Source organism: Bubalus bubalis, chromosome 22 (assembly GCF_019923935.1).
Source record: "Bubalus bubalis isolate 160015118507 breed Murrah chromosome 22, NDDB_SH_1, whole genome shotgun sequence".
Lineage (NCBI taxonomy): Eukaryota > Metazoa > Chordata > Mammalia > Artiodactyla > Bovidae > Bubalus > Bubalus bubalis.
The window spans coordinates 51,098,228-51,114,663 of NC_059178.1; the positions used below are offsets into that span (position 1 = coordinate 51,098,228).

General features: G+C 39.6%; 1 protein-coding gene across 3 annotated transcripts in view; it reads left to right on the forward strand.

Annotated features, from left to right (window-relative positions):
* Nucleotides 1–16,436, forward strand: part of CDH7 (cadherin 7) — a 139,662-nt gene that overhangs the window by 10,601 nt on the left and 112,625 nt on the right. For all 3 annotated transcript variants that reach the window (XM_044934463.2, XM_044934462.2, XM_044934461.2), the window contains exon 2: nt 617–1,022. In XM_044934463.2, coding sequence (XP_044790398.2) covers nt 813–1,022 — 210 coding nt within the window. In that variant the 5' untranslated portion in view covers nt 617–812. The remainder of the gene's footprint in view (nt 1–616; nt 1,023–16,436) is intronic.

Below are 16,436 nucleotides of genomic sequence, written 5' to 3' on the forward strand. Positions count from 1 at the left end.
TGCTTGGCTTTCATATTCTAATACTAACAAATGAAACTGTGATAGAAAAGAACAAAAAAAAAAAAAAAAAAAAACCCACCTAGCATTAAAATGATTTTTTTTAACCTATGGGTTGCTCCATTTGTATTAAATAAACCATATGCTCCCAATGAGAATGCCCTAGAAGAACCAGGACAATTTTAAGGTTGTATTATGGAATCAGGATAATTCTGCATCAGCAGTATTTATGTCATTTGTGAATATGGCCACAGCTTTTGCAGTTTTCTACGTTTGTCATCATATTTTAATGATAGTGCAAATAATGATATCTTGGATGATCAAGAGTGCGTTAGTACCAACAAAGACCTACCTTAGAGTACAGGGAAGTCTGCTCAGTGTTATGTGGCCAGCCTGGGTGGGAGTGGAGTTTTGGGGGGAGAATGGATACATGTGTGTGTCTGGCTGAGTCCCTTCACTGATCATCTGAAACTACCACAACCCCGTTAACTGGCCGTACTCCAATGCAAAATGTTTTTGGTGTTAAAAACAAAGTAAAAAAAGAGAATGAGTTAGTGCAAGTTAAAAGGTATTTCTGTGTTTCGCTTTCTGACACCAGCTCTTCTCTTTGTTCTGGTAGGTACCTATTACACCATTCTTGGGCGAAGGTTATTCAGCACTTGTGACCTCTCCCCTTCGAACTCTCTACAAATTATTATCTCTGCACTCCCAGCTGACACCCTGCCGGAGGCAAGAGCTACTAAGCCAACTGGAACTGTGCCTTCTCTCTCGTCAAGGTTTTTTTCTTACACAGGAAAAAGAAAGAAAAAAAAAAGATGAAGTTGGGCAAAGTGGAGTTCTGCCATTTTCTTCAGCTGATCGCGCTTTTCCTGTGTTTTTCGGGGCTGAGTCAAGCGGAGCTCTCAAGGTCCGGATCGAAGCCCTATTTCCAATCAGGGAGGTCGCGCACGAAGCGCAGCTGGGTGTGGAATCAGTTCTTCGTGCTGGAGGAGTACATGGGTTCAGACCCGCTCTATGTAGGAAAGGTAGGGTATTTGGCTTTTCCAAGTCACAAACGGTTCTTGTGAATGTCTGGTTGAATGGAGAATGGCTCCTTTTTCTTTGGAGATGAGAAACACAAAGCTGTCATGAGGTTTCTGGCATTAGTTAGCCACGCTGGCACAGTCATCCAGGTGTTACTCATCCCGTGAAGCCACAGTTTAAGGAATGATGCTTTATTCCAAGATACAGGCGAGACTCGTACTCACGCCTCGTTTAGCATGATGGTGGCATGTTAGTAAAGCTGTCATTCCAAAATTAGAGCAGGAATGTTTACTCAACAGCAGTCCCCAACGTTTTTGGTGCTTCAAACCAGTTTCATGGAAGACAGTTTCTCCCCCCGACAAGGATGAGGGACATGGTTTGGGGATGATTCAAGGGCATTACACTTATTGCCTGCTCTGTTTCTCATCTAATCTGCCACTGATTTGACAGGATGTACTGGTCCATGGTCCAGAGGCCGGGGACCCCTGCAGTAATAAATGAAGACTGGTGAATTCTATGAGCCAGTAGATTTTTGAGATTTTTTCTGGGAGTTAACGAGGCTAATAATGCTCATACTAACTTGAGGCTTATGTATCCTGTTCTGATACTTGGCAGTTGAAAATGGCAAAAGTGTAATTATGGGGACTGTTGTTTCTAAATCAGGAGCGGTTCAAATCTACATTTCTAAGTGGTGGTTTTGTTTTAATGGACTATTAAAATTTCCTTTTTAAAATTAACATTTTGGTTAAAAATGAGTGTGAACCGAGGTTCACGAGAAGTGATGTTAGACGAATGGTGGGCAGTTTGGGGTGTATTTATTTGGCGGCCAAGTAGTGCCCAAGTGGAGATTCTTTACCACTATCTCTTTCTGTCTGCATATTTGGGTAGCGGTTTCCGTTCGAGCACTTGCTGAATTGAAGGGTGCACTCCAGGGCACATGGCTTTTCCCTATCCTGTTACCATGTTCCAGTTCCTAGTTTGATGCAGGTTTGGCTGTGTTCACGTCTGTGAAGATGTCCTGAGATTTTCAACTTGGTGCTGAGCCCTGCTGAAGGGTTTCTATAAGTAGAATGTGTTTGCAAGACATCTATACATCTGCATGTCTGCTCTTAGTCAGTTTTATGCATCTATTCCTGGTAAAGTGAAGCTCAGCACACTGATGAATTTATCCCTGAGTGTATTTTCAAGTGTGAATGACTGAAGGAGGATCTTCGGTGTTTGTTTCACGGGTCATTGTTTCATTTGAATAGACCTTGAGTAAGAGTGAAAAATCTGTTTTTGTTGGTAGTTGTCTACATAAGCCAAGGTGATCTTTATTATATATATCTTCTTTCTTTTCTTTAAATGCCTCTACATTGTACAAATACTGATACTGTGTTGTAACAAAGGAATTCAGATATGTTAAAGATTTCTAGGGACATGGATTAGGAAACTGTCTAGCCTATCATAGCAAGTTTCTGTCCTGACGAAGGATGTGCATGCATGTGTGCTAAGTTGCTTCAGTCGTGTCTGACTCTTCTCGACCCTAGGGACTGTAGCCTGCCAGGCTCCTCTGCCCATGGGATTCTTTAGGTAAGAATCCTGGAGCAGGTTGCTGTGTCTTCCTCCAGGGGATCATCCCGACCCAGAGATCAAACCCATGTCTCTTATGTCTCCTGCATTGGTAGGTAGGTTTGTTATCACTAGTGCTACCTGGGAAGCCCAAGAAAGGATGTACACAAGTTGTGTGTGTGTGTGTGTGTGTGTGTGTGCGTATGTGTATTTTCAGAGCCAGTCTGCTTTTATCAATAGCACCATCATTTATACTTACTATGTACTAAATCTTTCCATCTCTCTTATTTTCTTGTAAATCAAGTGAAAGCATTAACCTTATGTAATGATAGTGACCTAGACTCTAGCTCATAATTTCATTCATTTTTAATGAACATTTGAGAAATTCATCAAACTTGGTTGAATGGATAGATCTATAATAATTCATAAATATTTCATGAAGGACCAGTGAAAATGAAAGTATTCGTAGCTCAGTCATGTCCAACTATTAGTGACCCCATGGACTGTAGCTCACGTGGCTCCTCTGTCCATGGACTTCTCCAGGCCAGAATACTGGAGTGGGTAGCCTTTCCCTTCTCTAAGGGATCTTCCCAACCCAGGGATCAAACCCAGGCCTACAGCATTGCAGGTAGGTTCTTTACCAGCTGAGCCCCAAGGGAAACCCAGTAGGAATCACACTTTTGCACAAATGTAAAATTTTCTAAACATGACTAAAATATTCCTACTAATTTGGTTTTAAATGGAGTTGCTTGAGTGAGATTGACATTTGGAAATCAAGATAATTTAAAATTAAAAAAAAAAAAAAACCTCATGTTTTAATTTTTATAACCTTCACCATAACAATTCAGACTGCTTCTATCAAGATAATCCACGTTAAGTCAGTTTCAAGTTATGAATGCATGTCTCTAGGTTACTTAAGCTCCAAATACATGCAAAAGTACTGGACAATGCTGTTGCTATTTTTCTATTAATAAGAGAAATTGTGTGGTTTCTTGATTAGGTAGCAAATATTCCGTACTTTGCTTTCAGTTAATTAGAGACAATCGTCTAGCAGACTTTATGTGGCAGGAAACAAGTCTGTGCTTACCTCTTGAAGGCTGTGTATTGGGAGTTCAATAGTGCTCTTCACAGTAAAATGTTCAGGATGGAAATAGGTTTTAAAAAACACTTAACTGATTAAAATACAGAAAAAGGGCAATAAAATAATTTGAGATGGAGAGAAATTTGTAGAGAAGAGAGACAAATGAAAGGCTGTAAAAGGTGCATTTTACATTTGCTTGAGAGAAGGCAGTAGAGAACGTGAATACTCGAGACTTTTTGTCTGAGAAAATAAAATGAGTGTTTTTAGGCTGGTGTCCTGAATGGGCAGAGTTAAAGGAAAATTTTGACCTCAGTACAGTTTTTATCACTTGGATGTGTACAGTAGATATATATATATATTCTTTTCATTTCTTTTTTTTTCCTACCTTGAGGGAGGCTATGACCAGAGTTTTCAAAGACAGAATAGAAAGTTCTAGATTAATATGCAGAAGAATAGATAGGCAGATAATGCACTTCACAAATGCATATTTAATGTATGCTGGTTAGATGGCTACACTGAGTCTTCCTGAGAAAATCGAGCTGTTTAGTTAATTTGGAAAATGTAAATGATGACCTTGCTAAACTTGATAGCTTAATTTAATCACAAAATGAATATGTATTGTATGTGTCAAATTGACTTCAGTCTTATTGCTGACTCAGGCATTTCCTACTAGTTGTATGACTTAGGTTAAGTTGCCTAATATTACTAAATTATAGTTTCCTCATCTTTAAAATAGGAATAATTATATCTGTAAATCAAGTTTTTTTGTTTTTACTGAGAAATAATGAGATAAAATATTTGGAACATTAATCTAGACATCATATTTATCTATTTCACTACATATTAATTATAAATTAACCAGGTTGTGGATAATCTATTGTCTTATGTGTCCAGTGTTATAGTTGTGATCCTTCAGATGAAAGTAGACATTATTTTATGTATTAAATAGTATTTAAACTTATTGCAATTAATTATAGGAATGGTCCATATTGGATGTGCTTAGCAATACATGTCTTGTATAGGATTAGACTATGGCATACATATGTGGGTGAATGATTCAGACCTTGAACACGCGGAGTTCAAATGTCAGATCACATCTAAAATTTTTTACCTTCAAAGTTGAAGACCATGTTAATGGCTGGTGCCCAACAAGATCAACTAAATTAGTCTACAGTTAAATGAAATTTGGTCTTTAAGGTAGGACACTGAAGTCACAAGATGCCTATCACTTTTTATTTTAGCCAAATTCCTGAGTTTGATAACTCAAGACGAAAGTAGACCGGTCTGTTGAAAGGGACCAGGAGTTCCTCCAGATCCCCTGCAAGAGGCCTCCAGGACGCACTGCTGGGCTGGGTTAGAATCTGACCTTATCGTGAGCATCTCACGGTTTTCTTGTGATTCCAATTGACAAGCCGCTGAGTCTTACTTAAGGAGTCATTACTCTGATGGAGCTCTTTTTGTAAGTTAAAGTATAATTGATGTATTTGTTCTCTGTCGTGTCTGACTCTTTGCCACCCCTATGGACTGTAGCCTGCTCGGCTCCTTTATCCATGGAATTTTCCAGGCTAGGATCCTGAAGTGGGTTGCCATTTCCTTCTCCAGGGAAATCTTCCCGACCCAGGGGTTGTACCCATGTCTCCTGGATTGGGAGATGGGTTCTTTACCACTGGCATCACCTGGGAAGCCCCATACTTGACATACTCATTGTGTTATTTTCAGGTGTGCTATATAATGGTTCCATATTTGTATAAATTGAGAAATGATACCACAGTATGCCTAGTTGACATCCATCACTCTACATAGTTACAAATTCTTTTTTTGTGTGTTGAGAACTTTCAAGATCCACTCTCTTCCCAACTTCAAATGTACAATACAATATTATTAACCAGAGTCACTGTGCTATATGGATCACCGTTTTAAAGAATAGTAAATAGTACACCTTTTCTTAAGAGGAGTATTTTTTTGGCTGTGCAGCAGGGCACATGGGATCTTAGTTTCCGTACTAGTGATGGAATCCGTGCCCCCTGCAGTGGAAGTGCAGAGTCTTAACCACTAGACCTCCAGGGAGGTCCCCAAGAGTATTTCTTAATTACAACTGTGTCTGTTTCTTGTCCTTTCATGGGAAGGATGAAGTAGAGATGCCCTTCTTTTCTCTTCTTCCTGTGAATTTACATCACCCTGACCTGGCTCTTTGAGGTGTGTGGGAAGTAGCTGTGTCTAGCCATCTGATCACATCACACTGCAGTTTTCTAGTCCCGTCTTTTCCTCACCTCGGCATTTCTCACTTAATATCCCCTAACCATCTGACAAAAAAAAAAATTTGTCTACAAAACCACTGAGCCTGAGTCTCAGGTATTAAGTGTTTTTTGTCTCTGCTCAGTTTAATGGGCTGCCAGGCGTTCGCTCTGCCCCTGGCCGTCACTTTCACTGAAATGTGTGTTTCTTGCTTCTTCCACAGTCTGCTTCTTGAACTGTTAACATCACTCTTACCTTTTCTGCTACTCCCCTTTCGTCCCCCCTCATTCAGGGAGAATTTATGCCTCTTACCCTAGTCAGAATCAAAGACATAGGAATGTAGTGTGGGATTCACTCTGCTCTCAATTTCACCTGGCTTGAAAGCGTTGCTGAGCGTCTTTGATGCATTTAATTGCACCTCACAGCCATATCTCTCACTGTGAAAGATTTCTCTGTCTCCTGATCCCCGAAGCTCTGTTCACTGTTCCAGAATAGAAACTTTCCTCTTGAAGGGAGGTTGTGTTAAGAGAATTGGGTTACAAATCAGATTCCTTCATGGGGGTAAGTTTATATGAGATACACAAAAAGAAAATAATCCCAAATATTAAGAACTTAGGGAAGAACATATAAGTTCACTTGGGTGATTCTATAACACCTTATTGAAAAACCCGAATGAACTTTTTGGCTAACCTAGTATATCACAGTAGAAATTACATTTTGTAGGTTTCAGAGGGAAAACAGCAAAAGCATCCTCTAAATATGTAGATTACCTGAAATTGGCTCTCATCTTAATAAAACAAATAGTTTGTTCTGTGTATGCATAGAAACCCATTTTCATAACATTTTTATAACCAGAGTGAATTGTGAAGACCCTGGTTTTTATCTTCTTGTTACTTTGTTGGTAGAAATGTGGAGCTCCTGGTGGCTTCAAAAGAAATTTGGACATGGATAAGCTCTGTGGGATGCAAATAAGTTCAGACTCTTAGAAATATTTTTGGCAGTTATTTTTAGCTCTTATAAAACTCTGGTATAACTATAAAGTAGTAAATGTGTTTTCTCCACATAAAATCAACAACCCGAAGTCTTTGTGTGTTCTTTCAAAACCATAATGAAAATAATATATATCAGATTTTGCTACTAAAATGCAGAAACGTACAATTAATTCAGTTTCATATTGCTTATTTTCTCTTCAGAGTTATCTTAGGTTAGAAATGAAGGTTGTAATTAGCTACCAAATAGTTTACAGGTGAAACTACACAGCTAGAAGTTGGAGGATAGGGACTTGCAGTTATAAACCTAATTATAGTCAAACTTGGGCTTCCCGGATGGCTCAGTGGTAAAGAATCCACCTGCTGATGCAGGCGTTGCAGGAGGCACAGGTTCGATCCTTGAGTCGAGAATATCCCCTGGAGGATGAAATGACAACCCCCTCCAGTATTCTTGCCTGGAGAATTCCACGGACAGAGGAGCCTGGCAGGCTACAGCCCATGGGGTCACAATGAGTTGGACACAACTGAGTGACTGAATACACACACACACTCAAACTAGATAGTCTAGATTGGATCTAAATTTTCTTTTTTATGTTGATTGTGTTGATCAAGATCATATAAAATGCCGTCTTCTTTACTGTGTGTGTTTGTACACACTTGTCACTCATTTGGTGAGAGGAGCAAAAATTATGAAAAGCTAAATTCAGTGTATAATAGTTGGGTTTTTATGTTTATGTTGAATTTCTAAATGCAAAGACAAGGTTCCTGCTAAAAGGATGATATTGGGCTTTTCTATAGAAAAGTGTAACTGACCAACTGTATATGCCATGCTCACTGATACGCAGTCAGTCTCTGTGACTCACCAAGATAAATGATAGAATTAGATAAGCACAGGCCAGGCACTGAGGCTTTGCTGGTTTAAGCATATATGGATGAGTGCTAGCGTGGGAGGAATTTCATCCTAATCGTTTCATCTGATTTATATTGATTATCTGTCATAGTGATCGTGATCACTGGAGAGAAACAATAGTTTGTAGAACTATGCTTAACATCTTTGGCATGCTAGGCAGTCTGTCATGTGTTTTCTTTCTTCCCCTTCCTTCTCTTCTTCAAATACTTATTAAGTACCTGCTCTATGTTAGGTACCGTGTTAGATAAAAGAGTTAAAAAAAAAAAAATAAAGCCTCTCCATCCTAACATTGCCTGGTTGATAAACCAAGCAGATAACAGGTGGCGATGGAAAGGAGTCAGTTCCACAGCTGATCTGTAGCTGTGGAGGTGGGTAACCAGAGGCACAAATTCATGGATCCGTGAACAAAGGCTTGTACGAGGATACCTGGAAACACTCTGATTTCACGATTCAGTCTCCAAATCAGAGGCAAGAAAAAAGGAATTATCTCCTTAGAAGGTAGGACAGAATCTTCTAAAACTGTTTTGGGGGAACCTTTATATAGTGGAAAGATCAGTAAGCAGAAACCCTGGGTTATAGTGTCAAGTTCCTCATTATTTTAAGCAATGCTCTAAAATGCATACATTTCAGTCTTCTCATCTGTAAAACAGAGATCAACTCAATAAAAATTTGAAACCGTCTTGAAGTCATTTCAGCCTTACACATAGGCTGCAAAGTAGGACCCAGCTTCTCCGAATGACAGTGTCATACATGACTAATGGCTACACGTATTGGGCTTCCCTGATGGCTCAGCAGGTAAAGAATCTGCCAGCAGTGCAGGAGACACAGGAGATGTGGGTCTGATGCCTGGGTTGGGAAGGTCCCCTGGAGAAGGGAATGGCTACCCACTCCAGTATTCTTGCCTAGAAAATTCCATGGACAGAAGAGCTTGGCAGGCTACAGTGCATGGGGTCCTAAAGAGTTGGACATGACTGAGTCTCTGAGCTTGCACGCATGCAGTGACTATACCTATTATTTAAACTAGGATGTTAACATGGCTGCAGTACTCTTTACTTATCAAAGGTCATATTCAGAATTTTCCAGTTGTTACGGTCGAGTGACTTTTCTGGTAGAAGCCAATCCTGAATCGTATCTTGTATTTGTCTTGTTTCTTTAGTCTGTTGTCCTTGACTAGTGATTTGGTAGAGTCTCTCACAGTCGGGGTTAGTTTCATGTTTCTTCCTAATGTAGACGTGTCAGGAGATGTAGTTTGGGCAGGAATGCCACAGAAATGGTACGGTGCCCTGCTCACTGCTGCTTCTCAGGAGACACGGGCTTCTAACAGGGCTCATTCTTACAGATATTGACTTTGAACGCTTGGTCACGGTGGTGCCTGCCACATTCTTCTACTGAAAAAAACATCTGAAAGTTTTGAAATCCTGAAGGAGGTATAGAACTATCTAAGCTGCCATTATGGATTAGGATAAATATTACTGGTGATTTGAGGGATATGCATTGAATGGTTCATTAAAGTCCATCGTCCATTTTTAGGATGGGGTTGTGGGTTTATCTGAGACGTGGATGAAATTTCAATCTAAAATGCTGTCAGGTAATAGCCATACTTTTATGTAGTAATTGATCTTGTTTCTCAAAAGCACATCAATTTAGGATGTCTCAGAGAAATTGATTTTGGTTTTTTTTCTTCTGAAGCATGTGAGACTGCTCTCTGGTGTCTAAGATTCCAAGAAGATGTCTACTAATCTATATTTAAATAAGAACTTTCTTTCTCATTGCTTATAAAATATAAAGAACTGTTTTATACTGTAGAGATGTGCCACAAGTGTTTAACCCTCATGATTATAAATAAAACATTGCTTTGGAAAATAATAGGTATAGTTGGCTAAGGTAAAAGAGAATGCAACTGAATGTCTTACATTTTAATATATTCATAAGAGAGCTAAAGTCTAAACAATGAATGGTATTCTGTTTAATGTTGGAAAAGATTATTTCTCCTAATGATTCTTCATAGAGCCAATAAAATTTCTGATTCATATTCAGTACTGATTAAATCTTCAGAAAGGCCTTGAACTCAGGATTCTTATATTGGAGATGAGGTAGTAGCTGCATTTGGAAGTACAATAAGTAGAGTAAGGGAGCAATCATTAGAGATACAATTCAAAAGTGTTAGAGGGCCAGTCTGGAAGGTAAATTTCTGGAAATATATTGTTTTACTTCTATGAAAATAATTTTGTTTTCCTTCAAAGTATCAGATTTAGTTGCAATACTATCAAGGTCTTTTGACATGTTTTGCAAACTTTTTCCTTTAAAAGGGTTTATATTCAACAGAATAGATACATTTATGTGGACTCTCAAATTATTAATATTACAGCTATTTCCTAAATTTTACTAAATCTTGAAACTGAACATTGAATAACAGGGCATGGTAATTAACAGAGACATTAAAATGGTGTTTAGCTGGAACTCAGAAATATTAGAAATGAACCCTGGAACAGAAATTTCCAGAATAGAGTATGGAAAAATAATGAACTGTTGAGAGTCTAGAAAGAAAATATTTTGGACTTTTATTCAATTAAAAATAAACTCATCTGTAAAAAATTCTAGTTTTTGGTATATGAAATACACAATACACTCAAGGAGTTTTAACTGATAAAAATGCAGCTTCAAACAAGTGGGGAGACAATTAGCCCATCCCTAAAGGGGTTATAAAGACATTAGGAATGTTTGTAGCTGGTTGGCCGTACACTGCTGTACTCCATTGAGCTGGTGGGAAAATATGGAGCAAGTAGGGTCAAGCATCAATGTAGCCTACTTTTGTACATCATGGCTTGTTGTTGTTCAGCCTCTCAGTTGTGTCCAGCTCTTTCCAAACCCATGGACTGCAGCACGCCAGTCTTCCCTGTCCTTCACTATCTCCCAGAGTTTGCTCACATTCATGTGCCTTGAGTTGATGATGCTATCCAACCATCTCACTGTTCTGTCACCCCCTTCTCCTCCTGCCCTCAATTTTTAGCAGCATTAGGTTTCTTCCCCCAATGAATCAACTCTTTGCCTGAGGTGTCCACAGTATTGGAACTTCAGCTTCAGCATCAGTACTTCCGTGGCTTAACATTCAACGTAAGAGAAGATCTGAACTCATTCCAGCAAATAACAGTTAGGGAAAAGGAACTGGCCAGGAAAATACTTGTGTTGGCCTCAACCAGTCTTAATTCTTCTCAGACCAAAAGCCTGAGGATTTTTATCTCTCCTGTCACCACACATATAACATAGTGTCCAAGAGATGTGGACTCTTACACAAAACTGGGGAAACAGACTCTTGGAGGGCACAAACAAAACTTTGTGAGCACCAGGACCTAGGAGAAAGAGGCAGTGACCCCACGGTAGACTGACCCAGGCTTACTTGTGAGTGTCCAGGAGTCTCTGGAGGAGGTGTGGGTTGGAGGTGGCCTGCTGCCAAATCGGGGGCACCGAGTGTGGCATTGCATGCACGGGACCTTTTGAAGGAGGTCACCATTATCTTCATTACCTCCACCATAGTTTGGTCTCAGGTCAAACAACAGGGAAGGAACAGAGGTCCACCCATCAACAGAAATATGGATTAAAGATTCACTGAGCATGGCCCTGCCCATCAGAACAGGACCCTTTTTCCACCACAGTCGGTCTCTCCCATCAGGAAGCTTCCATAAGCCTCTTATCCTTATCCCTTAGAGGGCAGACAGAATGAAAACCACAATCACAGAAAACTAATCAAGCTAATCACATGGACCACAGCCTTGTCTAACTCAGTGAAACTTTGAGCCCATGCCCTTAGGGCCACCCAAGATGGATGGATGGATGGGTCATGGTGGAGAGTTCTGACAAAACGTGATCCACTGGAGAAGGGAATGGCAAACCATGGAAAACCACTTCAGTATTCTTGCCTTGAGAGCCCCATGAACAGTATGAAAAGGCCCAAAACATAGGACACTGAAAGATGAACTCTCCAGGTCGGTAGGTGCCTGAAATGCTACTGGAGAAGAGTGAAGAAATACCTCCAGATAGAATGAAGAGGCAGAGCCAAAGCAAAAACAATGCCCAGTTGTGGATGTGACTGGTGATGGAAGTAAAGTCCAATGCTGTAAAGAGCAATATTGCATAGGAACTTGGAATGTTAGGTCCATGAATCAAGGTTAATGAGAAGTGCTCAAACAGGAGATGGCAAGAGTGAACATTGACATTTTAGAAATAAGTGAATTAAATTTGACTGGACTGGGTGAATTTAATTCAGATGACCATTATGTCTACTACTGTGGGCATGAATCCCTTAGAAGAAATGGAGTAGCCATCATAGTCAACCAAAGAGTCTGAAATGCAGTACTTGGATGCCGTCTCAACAGTGACAGAATGATCTCTGTTTGTTTCCAAGGCAAATCATTCAATATCATGGTAATCCAAGTCTATGCCCAACCAGTAATGCTGAAAAAGCTGAAATCAAACAGTTCTATGAAGACCTACAAGACCTTCTAGAAATGACACCCAAAAAAGATGTCATTTTCATCATAGGGAACTGGAATTCAAAAATAGGAAGTCAAGAAACACCTGGAGTAACGGGCAAATTTGGCCTTGGAATACAAAATGAAGCAAGGCAAAGGCTAACAGAGATTTGCCAAGAGAATACACTGGTCATGGCACACACCCTCTTCCAACACCACAAGAAAAGACTGTATACATGGACATCACCAGATGGTCAATATCAAAATCAGATTGATTATATTCTTTGTAGCCAAAGATGGAGAAGCTCTATACAGTCAGCAAAAACAAGACTGGGAGCTGACTGTGGCTCGATCATCAACTCCTTACTGCCAAATTCAGACTTAAATTGAAGAAAGTAGGGAAAACCACTAGACCATTCAGGTAGGACCTAAATCAAATCCCTTATGACTATACAGTGGAAGTGAAAATAGATTCATGGGATTAGATCTGATAGACCAAGTGCCTGATGAACTATTGACGGAGGTTCGTGACATTGTACAGGAGACAGGGGTCAAGACATCCCCAAGAAAAAGAAATGCAAAAGGCAAAATGGTTGTGAGGAGGCCTTACAAATAGCTGAAAAAAGGAGAGAAGTGAAAGGAAAAGGAGAAAAGGAATGATATACCCATTTGAATGGAGAGTTCCAAAGAATAGCAAGGAGAGATAAGAAAGCCTTCCTCAGCGACCGATGCAAAGAAATAGAGGAAAGCAGTAGAATGGGAAAGACTAGAGTTCTCTTCAAGAAAATTAGAGATACCAAGGGAATATTTCATGCAAAGATGGGCACAATAAAGGATAGAAATGGTATGGACCTAACAGAAGCAGAGATATTAAGAAGAGGTGTCAGGAATACACAGGAGAACTATACAAAAAAGATCTTAATGACCCAGATAACCACGATGGTGTGATCACTCACCTAGAGCCAGACATCCTGGAATGTGAAGTCAAGTGGGCCTTAGGAAGCATCACTACGAACAAAGCTAGTAAAGATGATGGAATTCCAGTTGAGCTATTTCAAATCCTAAAAGATGATGCTGTGAAAGTGTTGCACTCAATATACCAGGAAATCTGGCAAAGTCAGCAGTGGCCACAGGACTGGAAAAGGTCAGTTTCCATTCCAATCCCAAAGAAGGGCAATGCCAAAGAATGTTCAAACTACCTCACAATTGCACTTATCTCTCATGCCAGCAAAGTAATGCTCAAAATTCTTGTAGCCAGGCTTCAACAGTACATGAACTGTGAACGTCCAGATGTTCAAGTTGGATTTAGAAAAGGCAGAGGAACCAGAGATCAAATTACCAATATCCATTGGATCATTGAAAGAGCAAGAGAGTTTCAGAGAAACATCTATTTCCGCTTTATTGACTACGCCAAAGTCTTTGACTGAAAGGATCACAACAAACTGTGGAAAATTCTTCAAGTGATGGGAACAGACCACCTGACCTGCCTCCTGAGAAATCTGTATGCAGATGAATAAGCAACAGCTAGAACCCAACATAGAACAACAGACTGGTTCAAAATTGGGAAAAGAGTACATCAAGGCTGTATATTGTCTCCCCGCTTCTTTAACTTTTATGTGGAGTACATCAAGAGAAATGCTGGGATGGATGAAGCACAAAGTGGAATCAAGATTGCTGGGAGAAATATCAATAACCTCAGATACGCAGATGACACTGTCCTTACGGCAGAAATCGAAGAACTGAAAATCCTTTTAATGAAAGTGAAAGAGGAGAGTGAAAGAGCTGGCTTAAAACTCAACATTCAGAGAAGTAAGATCATGGCACGTCGTCTCATCACTCCATGGCAAATAGGTGGAGAAACAATGGAAACAGTGACAGACTTTATTTTGGGGCTCCAAAATCACTGCAGATGGTGATTGCAGCCATGAAATGAAGAGACACTTGCTCCTTGGAAGAAAAGCTATGACCAACCTAGACAGCATATTGAAAAGCAGAGAAATTTCTTTGCTGACAAAGGCCCGTCTAGTCAAGGATATGGTTTTTCCAGTAGTCATGTTTGGATGTGAGATTTGGACTATAAAGAAAGCTGAGCACCGAAGAGTTTATGCTTTTGAACTATGCTGTTGGAGATGACTCTTGAGACTCCCTTGGACTGCAAGGAGATCAGACCGGTCAATCCTAAAGGAAATCAGTTGTGAATATTGATTGGAAGGACTGATGCTGAAGCTGAAGCTCCAAAACTTTGGCCACCTGATGTGAAGAATTGACTCATATGAAAAGTCCCTGAAGCTGGGCAAGATTGAAGGCAGAAGGAGAAGGGGAAACAAAGGCTGAATTGTTGGATGGCATCGACTCAATGGACATGAGTTTGAGCAAGCTCCAGCCATTGGTGATGAAAATGGAGGCCTGGCGTGCTCCAGTCCATGGGGTCACAAACTGAAGAGATATGGGGGAAAATCCAAGAGAGTATAAGAAGGCCATATTCATTTCTAGTTCAGCGCGAATTCTGTCTGCTGTAAGATAAATGCAGAAGAGTAATTTCTCAAGATGGGGCTATGTCACAGGAATGGTAATTACTATAACCAAAATGATTAACATCATTCCAGCAAGTTTTGTGTGTAAACAGTGCACAATTATCTGATAAGAATGCTTCCCTTAGGATATTTACTTATCTTCTTAGTTAAAATGCTGACATGTTTTAAGGTATTTAACTGAAAACACACAATCAGGATTTGGACAACACATACATAATGCTCAACAGATGCGAGTTTGAAAGATTTGTGATGATCACTGGTGGAATTAGTCAAACCAGGCTTAAATTAGATTTTTCTGATTTGTGAGTCTTTTAAGGGTCCACATTGGAGCAGAATGTTTGTGCAGTGTAAAAGATTACACATTCGATTCTCTGAAGTGAAAAATGAAAAAGTCAGCATTTTCTTTTTGATAACATATCTGAGAAACTCAGGTTTGTATTTCACTCTCCCCTTGCCACAGTTTATGTAATTTTCTCAACTGAATCTTAACAGCTGAATTTAGATGGCTAACTGATTTTGCTTATTCTGCAGAAGCAGATAATAGTGAGCTCAAGTCAGTGGGATTCAATGAATGATAATTATGTCTAAGAAAAGAAGATGACATGATTGGATGGCATCACCCACTCAATGGACATGAGTTTGAGCAAACCCAGGAGATAGTGAAGGACAGAGAAGCCTGGGATTTTGCAGTTCATGGGGTTGCAAAGAGTCAGACATGGCTTAGTGACTGAACTACAAAGAAAAGTGAAGTTGTCAATAGTTAAAGATGATTAACCATCTGTAGTTAAGGAAACAGATGAGAAATAATCAGATGACTATAGAACATTGAGAGAGCTTATTTGTAATGCTGAAATCACACATGTACTGCATCAAGAAACACAGAGCTTTGTCTAAAATGAAAGTAACTTGAATTATGGAGTAGATACACAACCTTGGAAAAGTGGTTTTTTACAAAGATTCATGTCAAATGGTGGGATAGTATTGTAAAGCTTGACATTGAAAGTAAATATAGAAGTCTTATTACAAAGGGTGGGTGTCTTGTTGGCTAATCATTGTAGCTCCTGCACATAGACTTCTGGCTGTGACACAGTAGCTGTGTTCCTGAATTTGGGAGAGTGGTTGTGGAGTGTAATGATCTGAAACAGGACTCTTTTTTCCCATTGATTAGATCATTTGTTGGAAATGTGAGTACAATTGATGATGGAAAAAACATACAAATGAGTGAGGATTAAAGGTTAGTGTCAGAGGAAGAAGTGCGTTTTGTTTCAGATCCAATTAAGGTTTCACAGTGGGATTTATGATTAGAAACAAAAGGGACTGATGTTCACATGATTAATATCACATTGTGTGTGTGTGTGTATATTTTTTTTTTTCAGTGCTACTCTCTTCACACTGTCTGTGGCTTCTTTGACTTGTGTCTAAGTTTGATTTCTCTGTAAACTCTGGGCACACTATCAAGCTAGTTTTTCACAGCACTTTATTTTTAACCTCATATCTAGAGTTAAAGAATGTATAGGAGAAATAGAAACTTAAAGTGGGGGAAGGAGTTTAAGCAACTCCAGAGGCTTCAACCGTCATGCAATAGCTCTTTTTATTATTTTTTCAAGCAATGGCTACGGAGCCCTGTACCAAGGTCACAGGATAAAA